Below are 19,114 nucleotides of genomic sequence, written 5' to 3' on the forward strand. Positions count from 1 at the left end.
CTATTCCACATCACACTTTCACATTAGGTGTTCAAACACCTAATCAGTGAACATCTCGCCACTGCTGAACCTGAAATCCAAAACACCAGACATAAAAAGTGGGCAGGGTAAATTAAGAGAGGGGCATTGGACGGAGCAGATAAAACAATAAATACAGCAAGACATGATTAGCTCCCAGTCTGTCAGTGAGAGTGGTCCATAACTCCCATAAGCCTTGTCACTACGTGATTGCTTGAAGTTCAGCACTTTTAGATCGAGCTTAATCCTGAATCGAGCTTAAGTTATATTTAAACTTCTCTTTAAATTCTTATCTAAGTTGAAAGCCACAAGTTTGTTTTGAATCATTGTCCCGGTACAGTGCTGAGGGCCACTCTGCCCATCTGTTGGATCATCTTAAAAGGGGAAGTTACAGATATTTGGAGATACTTAAAATTTCATCCTATTTTTAGCCTTATTGCTGTTTAGCAACTAGTGCTGCTTAGTTATACAGATAGGAGAGGTAGCTGGGAAATGTTGGGGAGCAGGTGCTGGGGACCCAAAGGAGAGCTGGGAACAGAGTACTTAGGGAACACAGGACATTAATTCGTAGAAAGCTCGAATCCATTAGTTGTACTGCTCATGAATAAGGTTGTTTGAAAATGCAAAGCTTCCATTTTCTGGACCAACCCTCCATTTAGGCAATAACATTCAGCCTACTGAAATCCTTTCATCTATCGGCCGAATGCAATAGTCTTCTCCATCTTCTGTGTAAAGAGTAACGCTGCTGTCAGCCTACTGCTAACTTCCTTCCAAGATCCATTTTACTGATGAGTGAAGTGGTTTCTGTCTGTCCCCTTACTATACACATTTCACAGAGAGTGATGTAAGTTTTAATTAATAAAACTCCATTAAATATTTAAAACTCCTCAGGTGAAAGGAGCGATATTAATAAAGTGGAAAAATAGCATGAGAGTCTTATATCGTGTAGGAACACGAACTTTGTAGATCACTGTAGTGAAAAAAAATGAAAGAAGTGGCAGAGCCAAACTCGGGCTGGGACTGCAGAGGGGAGATAAGACGTCCTTACCAGATGCAGGCCACAATATTAATGTATTCCTATCCATATGTTATTTTGGTATGTAAAAAAGATATTCCAAATTATGCAAACATTTCTGCCTGCTTCTGGCAGAGTAAGCCATTTTTCTCAGTTTTACCTGCAAATGGCAGTAATTGAGAAACTTCACCTAATTTCTGAAATCAGCTGTCATAGTAGAGGAAATACTGTTCTACTACTGTTTAAAATTCTACCCAAACTTATGTCCAAGTGTCCGAACCAGGTGTCCACGTATCTCCTTCAGCCTGCATTTCTGAGTCTGGATTTTGGGAAAACTCTTGTTTATCTAGCTTCTTGTTACCATAACTTCTCACCTAAAGTCAACTGGAGTCTCCTCACCTGTCATTCACCTATGTCAAAATACTGTGGCAGTGTCATTGCCCACTCTTACTTAGTTACAGTTATTTATAGTGTTACAGTGTTTTGCAGGAAGACTCTATTTAAATAGTGAACATGTGTCCCTAATGAATTGCACAGATGTCCACTCATCTGTTTTCAAGTTACTTATTTCCTTGCTGTTGAAGAAACTAGCGCAATACTATTTTTTACCCAGTCTTTGTAAGCTTAAAGGTTACTAGTGACTGTTAAACATTACCCCCGGATGGAAGGTCATGTCATTCCATGCAGTGACTTGTGGTTCAGTATAAAGCTCTTGTAAGTACCCATGGTGCAGCACTTAGGTCATCTTTTCATTAAGAGGATTCCATTACTAAGTTTACTAAGTGACTAAGTTTAATGGACGTATTGGCGATCCTGTTTTTACATTTGGTCTCGCACAAGTAAAAGTTAGCAAAGGGAAGCCCGTTAGCTCCTTGAAAGAGGCAGCACTCCTTTCTCCAGGGGCGGAAGTGGAACACACCATTCTGAAGTCCTCGTTCACTTAACTCTCCGCTTAAGTCAACTGTAAGGAGTCTTGTAATTGCCTTTGAAAGATACACCTTTTTGACAAGTTGTCTAGATAGGCTAGGAAATGTCAATCTAGTCAAAACATTTGTTTGACATCTGATCTTAAAATTGTTATAATGTATAAAGTACGTTAAAGAGAAATTGCCATGTTCTAGTTTATGAATGTGATATATTTGTAGTTATGCATTCATATTTCTTTAGCTTTAGAAAACAATCACACCACCATAGATATTTTCAGGTGCTTTTGTATAGTTAAATAGCCATAATGAATATATTATGGATTATTTAACCTAATTTAGTAGAAAATATACCAACACTTGTGCCAAAACATTAAAAGAACCTGTTCCACAGTAAATACTGTACTGTTTTAGAAGCATTCCTACTCACTGCATTTTTTTTTAAGTGCAGAAAAATATTTCAGCAGTTTCTCTAGGAGGATAAAATATCCACATATTCCCAAATGTTACTGACTGGTAGTGATGTCTTGCAAGTTAATATCCTGCTAACCTCTCCCTCTAATTTCTGTTAATGGGAATCCTACCCAGACCTGTCTCCTGACCTAACCTGCAGTTTGTTACAGGCGTTAAGACACTCTCTCTCAAGTACCATCTCCCAAATCATGTAGAGCTTTAACAGAGAATTCTGTGCTAGCTCTATTATTCAATAAACTCATAGAAAGGATATTATTAACCATTAAATTCTTCAGGGGTGCAGAATCACTTTATGGAAATCTTTTAAGTTTTGCTGCAGAGGTACTGCTCTCTTCGTTATCAAATTCTGTTGGGGTTTTTTTTCAATAAAAAGTGAGCAGTTTTCCTTGCAGCTGTCACGGTTTACATCCTTTCTCTGTAAATAATGAGTTGGAGAGTTAATTTTAGTACTACCTCATTATATCTTAGAAACTTCATCCTTGTTTTTTACTGTTAGAGGAGCGCAAAGGAACAGTTTGTTATTTTCAACACAAAAGCCTGTTAGTTCTGTTTCTGGCTTCATTGCCGCCTCCCTGCGACACTTCAGACAGGTCTGTATATCTCTATAAAACTCAGTATACTTACTGTATTACATCACTACTGTAAACTGTAACATTCCAATATATTTGAAGTACTGGGCTGTGTATTGTAAGAACAGCATCTATCATTACTGTTAAAATTGCAAATTCCAACTGACTGATATTTTTAATGATGTAGTATTATTTTAGTGGTTTGGGGTTGTTGCCTTCTGAAGAACAGCACAGTGCCTAGCAACTCATGTTAATACATCTAGTATTTTTGTAATGGATTGTCTCATCGGGGAAGGACTATGACATTATTTATAGCTTTTACTCTGTTTGCTCAAAAGGAATTTTACCATGCAAGCTCTGTTCAGAAGTTTCAGATTTTTTCTTTTCTGAGGATAAAAGATGTCTTTCTGTCTTTAAAAGTGTATTTTCACAGAATTTAGAATTATGTTTGAGAAAAAGTACAAGGCATTCATTTTCTCTTTGTGTTTCTGTGACAGAGGTGTAGACTTAAAGGTAGCGTGGTTCCATGCAAAAATTTTGATTCCTCAGTCTTTGGATTATCATTCTGCTTGTGGGTGGCAAAGCTCTGAATGAAAATCCCATATTATATGCAATCATTAATTAACACCCTTTTCAAATGTTAAAGTTATTGTGGCTGTAACGCTGATTTTTTTCAGATGAAACTGCATTAGAAAGATTTAGAGAAGCTTTCCTTGACACCTTTCTTACATCTTTTAATTAAGGAAGCCTTTGGTGTTAATAGGTTCAAGTTTGCCAGAATTAGAAATGAAGGGATCTAAATATATTTATTTGAAATGTTCTCACCTAAAGCTACCACGGTGTGCGGCTGTATCAGCTGCCCTTTCCACAGTGGCATAAAGAGCCCCTGAAGTGGATTAATCAACCTTCCTTGCCATACAAGCCTCATATTAACATCTTCATTATGAGCCATTGAATATAGGACGTAAGACCCCGACACACATACCTGCTAAGAGAGAAGCAGGGGCTGGACAACTTCATTAGCTGTTTATAAAGGGGACAGATGACAGTTTCTCCCAGAAGCCCCATTCCTCTGCGTGGAATAAGATTGGATGGAGGGTGCAGCTGCATCTTAGACTGACCAAATAGTATCAGCCTCACAAGGTCTCAGCTGGACCGCTTCCTCCTGTAGTCATGGCTTTGGATTACCAGCAGTCCATCTGCCACCGCACTTCCACTGCCGATTAGATGAGCAGTGAGAGATTGGGAGATTGGGAGAGCACTTGAATGGTTTACGAGCCACATGCTGCTAAAGAACCACTGCTTAATGCCTTCGTTCCCCCAGTGAGCACAGAGCACTATTAAATTGGTGCACTATGAAGAACACTATGTTCCGGGTATATCTTCGTGCATCCCACTAGTTATTCTACCCACCTTAAGGGCGTGGCCCAATATCAGCATATATACACAATACATACAATATATTTACATATATTTAAATAGCAGGGATGCTAAAGATAATTCCTTTAAGGAATGTTTTGGAGAACTTAATACAATTTATTTTTACTGTATTTTATGTCCTTATACTGATAAAGCCAAATGCCTTCGTTTCTGTCCAGTGAGAGAGAGATTTATGCAGAGCCCTAAATACCTGAGGGAAAAATATTTCCTCTATTTAAAACTGTCACAGTTACTACTGCTTTCCATTAACTTGAGCCTATGGAAGACTAGAAGTAACTTGTTAGACTCCGTAGAAAACTGGGAATCTGCTTCCTCCACTGGGACTTGGAAGACAAACTTTCTAACCCCATAGTGAAAGTAACAAGTTATTTCATGTAGAAAATACCTGTCCCGTACCCAGGTCAGCCTTAGGCAGTGATGCACTGTGGGGCTAGGGGTTTTCTGTTTGTGGAAGGAACCGCTTATGTGGCAGATCTACTTTTAAAGAAAGGCATTTGCCTGGCCATGCTTAAGGACTTTAGAATATCATAGCAAATCTCAGAGAGAGAGGCTAGTGGGCAGAGAGGATGATGAAACTACCACATAATAGATACATCTGCCATACAGCTCTGTAATTCCTCACACTGAGAACACCTCTGAAACTGTGGTGAAAGTTTGGTGTGGGGAAAATCATCCCAGAACAAATTTGCATCAGTTTAACACTGCCTCTTGTCTCAGTTTGTGAAAGCAGAGGGATCCTGGGCACCTACGGTGCACACCACGCCTGGGAGTTTGAGGCTCTACTTAAAACTGACAGCTATTGTATAAGAAGGTGTTTTCTTTCATCATTAGCCAGCCTTTTCTAAAATGATAATTAGTTCCAGGAAGAAAATTTCAAAATGTCGTGAATGTATTTCTGTGAAAAGCTTTCATGTTCATGTTGTCTGGCTCTACACATCACACAGCTACCTCCTCCTGAGTCAGCCCCAGTGTTGTCTGTTTAGTTCTTTATTCAGACCATATGATAATATCATGGAGGAAGAGAAGAAAAAGAAAAGCTGTTGAGACAAAGAGGAAGACTTGCAACGTCAAATGCAAAATATATCTTTTAAACAATATGTTATAAATACGGTATTCTTGTATCATGTGCAGAGTCTTTAATACCCATCTACACAACACTATGAAGGAAATACATCTCTCTGTGAGCCCGATATGACATACACATCTTTCATTCATCTAAATTGTTTCTTTTAAGTTTTATCTCTTAAAACGAAATTAGGTATGTATATTAATTTGCATATAAAAGAACCTAGGTACTCTTGTTAACTACAGATAAGTAAAATGGCATATATACTAAGAAAAGAGAAAGTCCAGGTTCTGAGTAAATTTTCATTTACTGTTCTTAATAAAGCTAGCTAAGAAAATGAATTTTCTTCTTGTGGGGAAAAAAGTATCCTCAGGCAAAAGGAAAGGTCAGGTGTGGAATTTTCCTGTGGCCATACATTTCAGAAAAGAATCTCTTCAGAAACTTCAAATACTTCATTTCAATGAAGTTGAAATAGCGTAATAGAAAGCATGTAAATTAGTGTAATGTCATTTTACATTTATGTACAATTAATGTAGCAGAAATTAATACAAATCAAACACAATGGAAAATGGAACATTTCGTCTTCATTAAAATGAGAACGTGTATATTATTAATACCATATTAGAAAATCAAAATATAATTTGCTTTTTTTCATGGAAAATTATCACATTTTCATTACGCAGTTCAATGTGAATATAACTAGCTCTCTAATGAAAAAGCTTTATTGATAAAAATATTTACACAAGCTTTGCTCATTAAGTTAGAAAGGTGGTTTAGTACATGCAGCAGAAAAAAAAAGATTAAAAAATGAAATAAATAAGTAAAAAGAATCCATATCTATCATCATATTTAATTATTTGACTGCGTGTAATTTTGCTGGTGTTATCCTGTATTGGTTCAGACTGTGCATCTCACACGTAGGACTATTCCAAAGAAGGGGCACAGTTGAGGCTTGTGTTCAAATCTGTAATCCTTTAAATCCCTATGGCTTCCTTTTATGAAAAAAGCCCTATTACCAGAACATTTAATGGGAATCCTAGAATAATTTGGATCAGAAGGGACCTTTAGAGATCATCTTTTCTAACCTCCTGCTCAAAGCAGAATTAAACTAAACCGAGTTGCTCAGGACGTTGTCCAGCAGGGTTTTGAGTATCTCCAAAGATGATCCCACCTCTCTGAGCACCCGCTCCACTGTTTGACTACCCCAATGGTGACAAAATTTTACTAAGATCTAATATGGAATTTCCTGAGTTGCAACTTGTGTCTAGCGTATCTTGTCCTTTCACCATGTGTGTAGAGTCTAGCTCTGTCTCTATACTCTCCCATTAGGTAGTTAAAAACTGCAGTAAGATCCCCTGTAAGCCTTCTCTTCTCCAGGCTGAACAAGCATGGCGCTCTCAGTCTCTCCTCAGTCAGGATTTGTCTATTGAGAGAGATCCAGGTCCAATTCCCTGCTCAGTCAGGTAATATTTAAAAGTCCATTTCCTTTCCTGTCAGGGGGTCCTAATCCCCTGGTTGGTTATACCTGTGTTTTAATAGGAAGAACTCTCCAAATCCTTTAAAAATACACTGCTTTGTGTAATTCAAGATTGACTGGATCAGAGAATATGACTTACTGGTTTAGTGAGCAGGGACGTCAACTGAAAGAGAGGCCTGGGTGCTGGTCTGCTCCTGTGTCAAAGATGAGAGTGATATTTTTTGGTATAATGCAGTCACTTCACTCCTCATCTCCCTACCCTGATTTAGCTGCTCCCAACTGCTCCAGGTCCCTGCATTCCTCACCGTAACAGACCTCTCAGCTGCCTGGCTGTTCTCTTTTCTTTCTGGGAAGAGAGGACAAGCACATAGCAGTTTGTTGTCACTCCATGGTTTTTGGCCTTCAAGTTTTCCAGCTGGGTGAATGGGTTTCTCCCTGTGCTCATAAAGGATTTGTCATACTTTGGCCTCTCCCATACTTTAAGTGGCACCCTGATCCTCATCCTGCAAGTAGTTCCACATGGCTGCTCTCATCACATAAGTAAATCAGTCGGCTAAGTCTTCAGTGAACTGAACAGATCCGTAAGCATTTGCCTTTTACTTCATTTGCGGGAAAAAGCAAGGTGTTAATATTCTGTGTATTTTTCTTATATACCCTTACAGTTCAGGAGGACCTATAGGTCAATTAAACATTGTCCTCACTATTTTCTTGATTAATTTGGGAATCATAAGAATCAAAACAAATTTAAATTCATATTGCAAAATTGTTAAATTTTGAAACAAATTCAGAGAATTTGTGGCTTTTCATTTTTCCTTCCTTAGTTCAGTTGAGTAGAATGGGACATTTTATTGCCTGATTCATTACTTAAAATAATCAAGGTCATGGTCAAAATTAGATAATGGTAAATTTTGAAAAATACTGCTGCTCACAGCTCATTACTGTTTTATAGGGTTTTTTTTTCTTAATGTGTATGGGTGCATTTTTCTGAAGACCAAGACCAGTGACTAAGTTGAGGCAGAAATAGTGCGGCCAGGAGCTTTGCAGACATACAGTTCTGCCAAAGCTTCTCAAATTCCTTTTTACTGCCTTAGCCTAGAGCCTTCCCTGAAGAGCCTGTCAATCATGCTAAAACGCATCGAGGTCTTCTTAGGTGGACAAACAAGAACTAAAATGTAACCACAAAATTAACTTTCTCTGTGAGCTAAGACAAGAGTCAGCCCATTTCAAATAAACGTTGTTACAATAATCTGATGCATCACATAGCTCCAGTTTTTTTGCACGGTCGGTCAGTCAGGGAGATAGAAAGGGTTCCGTGCAGAGTGTTGCTGTTTTGATAAGAAATGTAAAGCAGAAAAAAAGTATTAACTATTTATAATGATAGATATTTAATAACACCTAAAGGAATTTACCATTTTGGTTTAATTGGATTAGATACTCAGCTTCCTAAAACTTGTTTTCTACACGGACTTTTTAACAATGAAAAGTAACATAAAGAATACAGATGAGGCATTGGAGATTCAAGGTATGCCCTAAAAGGATATCCTAAAAAATAGCAGGTAGTATTTTGAATTTTCTAATACAGATTAGAATAATACCCAAAGTTACCAAATGGGTACTACTGCAAACCAGAGGTGGTAGACTAAACCTGAACTCCATCGTACACATGTAATTCTCACAATGATGTGTGATGTGTGTTTTTGTGTCTGCCTTAGAGAACCCATTGCTGAAGACAGGAAAACAATCACAGTTATTGACAAGGACTGTTTTGTTGTTAAAGAAAAAATAATTACAACATAAGTATGAAAAATGTATAAAAACACAATAAACAGGGATTAAGTCAGTTACATTTGCAGACTTTCTTATACGCTTCTTGTGGAGAGCTTTTATTAAATTATATCTTCAGACTGAGTGTTGCTGAATCAGTGATGCTCAGTAAATGATTTCAGATTAAAGCATTTTCCCCAAAATAATTATAAGTCTTCTTTTAGTGTGTCATAGACAAAATAGATGGGCAAAGTATTTAATTTCTGAGTTAATTAATCCTGCCTGGTATATCATAAGTAGCCTAAAAAACGCAAAAAGGTGAGTAATTCTAAGTGTTAGAAAAGCAAATAAGGTATCTACATCCTGTTTCTGGCATAATCTGTGCAGGGATTGTTAATATAATAAAAAATTGCATAAAATTTTGGATTAAAAGTCCACCAGACTTAACATCATGTCTGTGACAGCGGCCAGTGACAAACCTTTAGATGAATACAGGAACAGAGCGAAGATAAGGTAATGCATTCATTGTCCTCCGCTCAGCCCTTAATCAGTTTTTCTTTTACCGATATTTACTTTCGGTATCTCTAGAGTCCTGTGATGATGTGTTCCATAATTTTCTGGTTTGTGTGAAAGCGTTTACTTTTATATTTAAAAAAATTTCTGTATACCCTCTGGTTGTGGTTCTTACATTGTTGAGAAATAGTAATTCTTCCTTAATTTCTTACTTTTCTCCATGCTTTTCTTTTTTATATACTTTTATCATATTCCCAGTTCAACTGCCTCTTTTTTAAACTGGGGACTCCTTATCTATTTAAGGACTACTGCTCTTCTGGTAGGATCTGTTCCTTTGATCTTCCCATCACCTCGCTGTATATCTTCTCTAGTTTGAGAAAATCTGTTTTGGACAGGCAGAACTGCACGCAGTGTTCAAAATGTGGGAGCTCCATAGGTTTATACAGTTGCTTAATGACATTTTCCATTTTGTTCTGTATTCCTTACCTAATCATTTCTGACTTCTTTTTGCCTTTTTGACTATACATAGCACTGAACTTTTGTCTTCAGAGAATCAGTGATTACCAGATTTCTTTCTTCTGTTGTTTATGAAGTCATTTAAACCCAATATTGTGTGTATATAGTTAGGATTATTTTTTCCCATATGCATGACTTTATATCTGTCAACATTGAATTTTATCTTAAGTGAACATCCAGTCACTCTACCTCATGAGATAAATGTGTAACTTTTTAACCCTATTTATAATTTTTACTGCTAATTAAAAATTGTGTGTTGTCCAAAACACTGTGGACAACAATGTTGGTCACCCCTTTTCCAGATCAGTGTGTATATGGTAAATAGTACAAATCCCAACATGCACTTTTGTAGGATACCCACTAGTAATGTATCTCTGTTGTGAAAAATGACCATTTAGTCCTACCCTTTGTATTCTGTCTTTTTAACCGGCTATTATTTTACTAAAGGATCCTTCTGATTATAGTTTAGATTCTTTCAGGGGTTTGGTGAGCAAACTGTTAAAAGCTTTTGTAACTACAAGTGCACCACACCAGTGGGTTGCGTTAACGCCCCCAGTCCTTTCTTTATCACAACCATTTATGTGACCTCTCCACAAATAGAGAAGTAAAATTTGAAACAATATGTATATAAGAAGAAGCTATTTTATCTTAAGTTACAGTAAGTGCAATAGTTCATTGAATTAATTAAAGGAAAAAATTCAGCCCAATTTCTTTAGCAAGACTAATACAAATTTCATCTCACTGTGTTTATTAATATCTTGGTGATGGTAGTGTGTTGCTGGAACTGTGGAAAGTAGCAGCATCTTGTTTCTCCTTTCTTTGCTTGGAAGAAAGGAGGCGTACTGATACAAAAAAGGGAGTACCACTCACTTTGGAATTGGGAAGAAGAAAGTGAGTGCTTTTGCTTGATTCAAATAAATATGCTTTTCTCACTGTTCCTAAATTAAAATGGAAGGCACATTTCTTTCAGAGCCTGAGTTGATTCCAGCTATCAGCCCCAGTCACCATTTTTTTTTTTTATTTTTACTGTTGTTACATTCCTCTAACTATGATAGTGTCCCATTGTGCCTCATGCTTTGTGCCTAGTGCTTTATAAACACGAAGGGAAAAGGCAAGCTACGTCCCAAAGAGCTTGTTATTTAAGTCAAGACAGGACAGAGAAAATGGATACAGGTAAGTAGATGGAGAATGAACCAAACAGAGGCTGATAATGTAGCAGCAACTTAACAGTTGCTGGCATTGGTTTGTTGGAGGGTTTGAGGGAGAAATCATAGAGAAGGAGGATTTTGAGAAAGGCTTGCAGAAGTTTTACAAGGTGATCCTTTCAACTAGAAGGGACTGTACAGGAGAAGATGCAGCATTTAAGAGTTTCATGGTGGCAGATAAAATGGGGACAGATTGTGATGAAGCCTTTAGCTTATTATTTTCCTAGGCTGATTTTATTAATATTTGTAACAGAACAGAGTAAACTATACCCAAAATCCCACACTTTTGGGGGGAGCAGAGTTTGTCTGCTCTGCATTTTACCATATTTTTACTGTTACACCAGCTCACTTCTCGCTGTGACTTAAAGTACCAGCAGTTCCTAGCTAGTCTTGAGATTGTTCTGAATATCAGGCTCCTTGTTTCTGAGACTGGTATACTATATTCTCTTTCCTCATATAGTGATGGTAACACTATTTGTGTGATAAGCTGGTCATTTTTGCTTTCCCTACGTAAAGAATTTCATCCTAGGTAATCATCATGGGAGCTTCCATCTGTTTTATTTTTTCCTTTGGTTGTAGATCTCTTTTCCTTTAAGAAGGAGGAAACGTCAGAGAGTAGCTATGAAGTGTCTTTTCCGTGAGTGAAGATGGTCAAATATTTAAGTCTTTTTTCTCAAAAAATTTACTTCAAATCTAAGAGCATGAGTGGTGATGTGAAGCACCATGGTTTTATGAGTTTCTTAAATCTGGTATAGCCAGAGCCTCCCAGGGATCGAGAGATCCAAGGAATGGATGAGTTGCAGAGACTGCAGCGCTGCAACGCTTTCAGCAATATCTGAAAACTGCAGATGTAAAAAATGTTATATTCAGCTAAAGTTTACTTGACTAAGTCCAGTGGTTGTTTTTGTTCACAGAACAAAAGTCTGGCTGGTATCGCTCTCTTTCTGTAACAGTTGTTTCAGATTTGAACTTTTCCCACGAGACCTATTTCTAGGATTAGGTTTAGATTGAGAAGTACTGTACAGTTACTGTCATAAAAACAATCTGCTATAGCTTGATTATGGAACCAAAACCAAAAGTGAAGGAAATGAGAAAATGTTAGTGTAATTTCTTTAAGAAAATTAGCTGACTTTTTATAAAATTTGAGCTTCATGTTGTTGGTGTAATAAGCAAGAACTCTGGCTTTCCTTGGGAAGGATACAATTTTTGCTGTAAAATAAAGGACATTCCCTATAACAGCAGATGCTTGAGATGTGCACCCTACAGAGCATGTTTTTTTTTGTAATCCCACTGAGTGGCTGGTATCATATATTTTACCACATTGTGGATTTTCAGATATGAATCAGTATCATTATAATGTTGCCCAAGGCAATTCTCTTAGTAACTTTTCTTTAGAAAGCTGTTAAGGAAGAGTTGTTACCGGCTCACCAGTACATTGTTCACATGCAAGAGTTCTTGGAGAAAGTGCTGAGCTTGTGAGATTGACAGCGATTAAAGGTTTTGTGAATAGAGGTAGTACTCACAGGTCCACTGATGGGTAAGGGAAGGCCACTATATACTGCAGTTTCCTGGCTTTAGCGACCACGCAGTGTTTAGATAGCTAATTGGATTGACAACTGGTTAAAGAGCAGCTGCTGATTCCAGCCTGAAGAGAGGGAAGTCTTGTGAAGAAAAGCTGCTTCTGCATGCCTTCCTGAAGCATTGCTCTAGAGCTGAATTGTCCTGAAATACTTTCCTATGGTCTGCACAGCCATTAAATAAAATAAGTACGGTATGTGCCTTATGAATGAAGTTTCAGTGACCACACTGTGGGTGCTGGCATTGTCACCGTTCAGGTTCTGGTTGCACAACCCAGCTAAGCTGGGAATTGCCCAGTGGTTGGCAGGTAGCTGTATGTACTTTCAGCTTAAGGCTAAAGAGGATCAGAAGAGGACCCATGCATGACTTAGCGTGTTGCCATCTGAGCTAAGGGTGGAAGGAGGAAAAAATACATCCATTTCATGTTTTCACTTTGATAAGCCTGTCCTTATAAAGGACTTCCATTAAGTTGTTCATGCATTAGGAAATACATCTCATATTCTACTTTAAATAATATATTACTCATTTATTACAATTAGATATGAAGGAGGGGGCAGATTGAAGGATGCAAAGATGTAAGAGTTTTGTTTTACTTATGGTACCTGAGCGAAATTTTACTGTCTCTGATATAAAAGAGTTCAGACTAGATTATCTAATGGTCCCTTCTGCATTTATGTACTGTGAAGTAATAAAGAACCAGTTTTGTTATCAAGTCTACAAAGTAAATTAGTGTTGATCAGAAAGGGACTTGTTAAGTTCCTCCATTTAATCTCCTGAAATTAAAATTAAATCAAAATTTAGAAACAAAACCTTTGTTTCTGAGTTATTTTTGCTGTCCACCAATGATATTCCAAATTACAAAATCAGGAGTTAAACTTCATCTCCAGGAAGGATGTGACTTGTTCCTGTTTATCTTACACTCTTTCTTAGCTGGACTGTAATATTATCATTAGTGAATTTTGAAATCCCTAATAATGAGCATTTATGGATGATTTTTTGTTGCATATCTAAATGCTTAGTATAGTACAGAGTCCCACAAGTGGCTGCCATCCAACTGACCATAAGAGCTCTCCTTCTCAGCATCAGTTGTAATCTAGAGTGTGTTCATGGTGGCTCAAGCTAACACAGGTGACTTCTGAGCTGGGATGAGCAAAGAGGTACACACTACTCATTACTGCAGGTGCTGTAGCAGGTTTTTAAGGCAGAGTACTTCAATCACTTTCAGTCATGGGGACATGCCCTCATGAATGGAGTGGCAATCCAGCAGCTTATTGAGGGCCAAATGTGTCATTGCACATTTTGTGTGCAATGACCCAATACCATGCCTGCACTTACTATTACTACTTCTATTAACAGCAAGACTTTAGTTTCAAAGGCCTTTTGAGCTTTAGTCACGGACTAAGATACTGCTGAGCTTGGTACTATATTGGTACAGAACACAACCATAGCTCCTGCCCAAATGGCTTGTTATGTAGGTGTAAGATACGAGACAACAGGTAGGCAGATGGGGAACATGGGGACACTCTGAGGCAATACTGATCAGCATAGTGAGCAGTAATATCAGTACTTTGCAAAGTGTGTCTGCAGGCAGTGATTTAGAGGAAGCTCCCCCCATGCAACATGAGGGGAGACAAACATGCTTGTTTGAAAATCTGGTGGCAGCTGGTATAAAATTTTTGGCTGTGGTGGGAATAATTTTTTCATACTGAAAGAGGGTTAACAAAGAGAAGGGCTTTCAGAGTTAGCACAAGTTGGTTATGCTTGATGCAGTAGGCCTCTAGAAGTAGAAGGAAACATAGATGAGATAATAAGCTCCTGTAAGTTCTGGTTGAAGATATCTGAAAGATCTTTCTGGCAGATGGATATGAGCTGGCTCATTATGTTTTCCACAGAGGAGAAGTCATTGAACGAACAGATATGAGAAGATCAAAGTCTGTGGAGCAGTTATTTCTGTGTAAAACCCATACCTTGACGATACTATACAGAAGGAATCTGGAAAATTTAAATGAAGGTTGTAGGCAAGGACTTGGGGAAAGGCTTGGTCTAACACAGAGTCGCAGGCTAGGGAAACAAGCCAAATGGGCATGGGATCCACCATCATCAGGATCACAGACGTCTCACAGAGCTTGAAGGAAAAATCAAGAGTTTTGGACATGTTATTTTGTGATGGTAGCGAAGCATAACTCTGGGGGAGACAGAGTGAGATTTTAGTTTAGACAGAAACAGACAGATCTGGGAGAAAAGAGGTATATGTGTCCAAAGCAGTTCTATAGCTTAATGAATCACTATTGCAGTATCAGAATCAAGATCTTGTCTCTGACAGACCACTCCCACTGAGAAGCAACTAACTCTTGTGACTAATTCTCCTGAAATCAAGAGTGACAGAAAATAGTCTTTAGAAATGCAAGTCAGTTTAAAATGACACTTGCTTGTGCAAAGTGTGTTAAGACATCAAACATATACTAGACAGTATGATGTAGACCAGTTAGCTGTATTATATGGTGTCTCAATGAAACAGCTCCGGACAGTTCTATGCATATGAAGTGAGATTTGTTACTGATTTGTCACTTCCAGCGAAATCTTCTCTCCTATAATTTTTATTTATGTATTTAAACAGATGTAGCCTCTGATACAGTAGCTCACATCACCTTTGTATCCAAGTAGTCCCCTTTAATTCAGTGGTGGTCCCCAAGGATTAAGGTGCTGTTCACCATAAGTCAGGGCATTGGCAACTATCCCTTGATTATCAGATGCTGTTGAAAGACATGAGTGTGAAATCAATTTAAGTTTCCAGAAATGCAGGAATAATTGTATGTATGTTGCTTAATAATGTGGTTACAAACTACAATACTGATCTAAACAACATGAAGACTATGTCTGCTCACTGAATGTTGTTTTTTTTCTTTTTTTTTCCTCAACATTCATCTCTTAAGAAAATTGGCTAAAAAGCGGAAAGAGACATTGAGTAGTACACGGCAGGAAATGACAGTGATGGTGAATTCAATGGATAAAAGCTACACTGAGCAAGGCACCAACTGTGACGAAGCTTTCTCTTTCATGGACACGCACAATCTAAATGGGAGATGTAAGTTTTTTCTTTTCTTTTCTTTTTTTTTTGGAAGGTGGAAGAAAGGTGCAAATGGTTTTTAAAATATTCCTCATTACTCAGTCATGGAAAATCCATGGGACCCAGAGTTTCCCACTGTGCAGCACATTACAGTGTGTATTCGAATGAGCAAGACAGACATCAAGAATAGACTTCTTTAAAAATAATAAGGATAATTGAGCTTTTTTCTGTCCATCCTTTTCTTCTGCAGAAGAGCAAAGACATTACTGAAACAGCTGTAGTTTTACCTTTCTCCAATCTCTATTACGTTAAAAATTTTATATCCCTCATGCTGTCCCAAGTCCTTCAAATGCTTCCCTTGCTCACTTCTTTTTTTGTAGGTGAAATTTATTTTAGTTAATTAAGTTATTAAGTCATAACTTAATAATGGTGATCTGATTGTCTTATTATTTCCAATTCTAGACGATGCTCTTTCCGTTGCTTGTGCAAAGGAAGAACTCAGTGGAATTATCTGTTCTGCAATTCCATAAGAGATTCTCTAATATCCTGGGTCTTCTTGGATCTACCCTGAAAATAAATAAAGTTTGGGATATAAAATTTCCTGTATTAGAATTTTAGTCAAGAACTCACTCCTGTCTGGGGGTTAGCACTAAGCAAAGACCAGGAAAAACAGTAGTTTTTTATAGTTGTTAAAAAGAATGAAAAAAGAATGACTATGTTCAAACAACTTTCTTGGGTTTTGTAGTTCTTAAGGAACCTCAGTTTTTCTTGTATACCAGTGTTTTTGAACATCTTCAGAATTTGTCAAAGATTGAATTTTGTTTCAAGTATTAACAGTTCGCGAGGCCCAACTCCCACTCTTTAATAATATGCTTAAGAACTTATCTTTGATGAGCTCAATTGTACAAACACTCTGTGAGGTTTATACAGCGAGACTTCTCTCAGCAACATTAGGCTCAGAATTTCCAATGTTAATTTGTGTTTGAGTTACTTTTGAAATTGTTTCGAAATAGATCTTTCAAAATCTGACTTGCCTTCCTGGTGAGAATATACCATTGCAGTTAATGAGGTTGCTTACTTCTGTGAAGAGATCAAGAGGTTTGACTTCATCTTCCATCATCGTGATGTAGTCTTCCAATGGTGTTACTGAATGGTCACAACAACCAAAGAAGCTGCAATGAGTTCCTGGGACTAAATCCTCTTTATGTAAACCACCTTAAACCAATTTGAAATTATTGGCATAGCAAGTATTTTATACCACTTGAGGGCTAGAACGTCTAATTAGACTTTCCGTAAGAAATGTGGTCACCAGAAGAAGCAGTCTGACAGTCTTTAGGAATAATCTTTGCGTAAGGCCTTGTACTCAAGAGTTAGAACATCCCTACTTCCTATGAAAGTTTATTAACCTGGCTGTATTCTGTATCTAGCCAGTTTTATTAGCTGCAGCAGCCCTGACCTCAACTAATCTCTGCATCCATGCCCAAAAGGAATACCACTCTGTTCTTTCCATCCAGTGATTCAGGAGACATAATGAAAGGAAAGTACTCTCAGATATATTCATTTATAGGGTAAGTGATAACTGACAGCATTATTTAAGCCAGTTTTCAGATAGCTCCATCTAACAAGGGCTGGCAACTGTATGCCCTAGAAGATCAACCGAAAAAAAGATGCATGAAAGCCAGCAGGAGTAATCTCACTCCTTCTCATCCAGAAGCTCCTGTCTTCCTCAATTCTACTTTTGTTTCACAAATTCCTGTTAGTCTGTATATAGGTATCCAGAACGTGCTTGCATTCACTGATCCAACTGAATTTGAGCTGTTTAGACAAGCAACTAAGGCTGAATTTGCAATGAGCTTTGCTTAAAAGCCTTTAATGACTCTTTGGCTGAACATTCTGTAAAATATTGTGATTAACTCCCACCTGTTGAATGTATCTGTGCTTACAACGGTAATTCACACGATCTTTGTATACCAGGGAACTAACTGAACTTAATTTGCTGCATTGGGCTTTCCCATAGGTTTTACAAATGGTTAAATGACTAAATACCAATGTGAACAATGGTCTAGGTATCACTCCCTGAAAACCATTGTTAAATAAAGAGTAATATTCAGGGCATGATAGTATCTGTGTACACATTATCCACCTGTCTGAACAAATCAAAAAAAAGGAGAGGAAAAAATGAACTATAGTAGAATATTTGCATACAGTATTTATAGTATTATTAAGTAAACTTACTAACGATCAAAGCTTCTGTCAAAAACGCCTGTTGTCGTTGTGATGTCTTTATTCAAGCATCAGTATTCAGTCTAACCTTGTGATTTAAGAAGTATATTTGTCATCACCGATCAAAATGCTTTCTCTGATGGCATTTCTTTTTAGAGAATTGATCAAATTCAATGAGCTATTTTATTCACTAGTCACACCTGGTTTTCCCTAGGTCCTGATTCCAGTGCAGCAAACACAACAGGATGGACTCTAAACGAAGTCAAATCACATACGCTGCATCGCTCAGCTTAAATAGCCACGTATCACTTCGCTGTCTCTAACCAGCTTTGTTTCTCTTTGCAGCTGTATCTTCACCATCTTCATTTACAATGAAAACTAACACACTGAGCACAACAGTGCCTAATTCTTATTACCCAGGTAACTGATTTTTTCCTGGTTTCTACCCTATATAGACCTTTTCGTAATAAAAGCATACATAATTATGATGTTATACTCCTTGCCATAGAAATTTAATACATATGTAAGCAACTTACTGGTTGCTTACAGTAGCTTTCTGAAAGAAAACTCGGGAACATTTATCAATCATTTACTGTTCTCTCTCTTTTTACCTTTTCTGCATTGACCTGCTTATGATGTATGACAGATCCATTTGTGCCAACTGCAATTTTAGGTGAGAACATTTCCCTTTATCAAAGTTTATTGCTGAAGTAATTTAGAAAGTCACAGTTCTCGGGGTACAGACAATGCAAAAAGCTAGAGTTTTATGCTGAAGGGAGGGGTGGTAGGCTTGGCTACACTGAAAATGCTAAGGACAGTTATCAGGCTTGATTACTACCGTCATAGTGCAAGTCAGGGGAGAAAAGAGAGAAATAATTTTAACAAGTGGATTTGCGAGGAAATGTTTATGCATGTATTTGGAGTGACACAAAAGAATTTGATTATCGCAGCAATTGAAATACTTCCCCTCATTTTTTTCCGTTAAGATGTCACTTCTTAAAAAAAAACATTTTTTCCTAATTAGACTATTCATGATACAGAAAATCAGACAAAATACAGTTTTGGCCATCCACCAGCTATCATTTCTTCTCACAATACCCCACAGTTTCTGACATGCTTGTCAAAGTGAAGTTTCAGAGGAGAGATGGTATTTTGAACAGCAAAATGATAACATGACACTTAGAGTATATAGTTTATTATGCATCAGGTGTCACAGGAATGAAATAAGTGGAACTGTAGGTTAAAAACATACAGTTAAAGTGTAAA

At 37.5% G+C, this 19,114-nt stretch overlaps 1 protein-coding gene across 10 annotated transcripts in view; it reads left to right on the forward strand.

Moving 5' to 3' along the window:
• PTPRM (protein tyrosine phosphatase receptor type M) overlaps window positions 1-19,114 on the forward strand; it is a 492,832-nt gene that overhangs the window by 372,390 nt on the left and 101,328 nt on the right. For 4 of the 10 annotated variants that reach the window (XM_076329941.1, XM_076329943.1, XM_076329945.1 and 1 more), the window contains 3 exons: window positions 15,492-15,643; window positions 18,194-18,268; window positions 18,495-18,521. In XM_076329941.1, coding sequence (XP_076186056.1) covers window positions 15,492-15,643; window positions 18,194-18,268; window positions 18,495-18,521 — 254 coding nt within the window. The remainder of the gene's footprint in view (window positions 1-15,491; window positions 15,644-18,193; window positions 18,269-18,494; window positions 18,522-19,114) is intronic. The other 6 variants (XM_076329942.1, XM_076329944.1, XM_076329950.1 and 3 more) reach the window with 3 other exon arrangements.

This window comes from Aptenodytes patagonicus, chromosome 2 (genome assembly GCF_965638725.1).
Source record: "Aptenodytes patagonicus chromosome 2, bAptPat1.pri.cur, whole genome shotgun sequence".
In the NCBI taxonomy this organism is placed as follows: domain Eukaryota; kingdom Metazoa; phylum Chordata; class Aves; order Sphenisciformes; family Spheniscidae; genus Aptenodytes; species Aptenodytes patagonicus.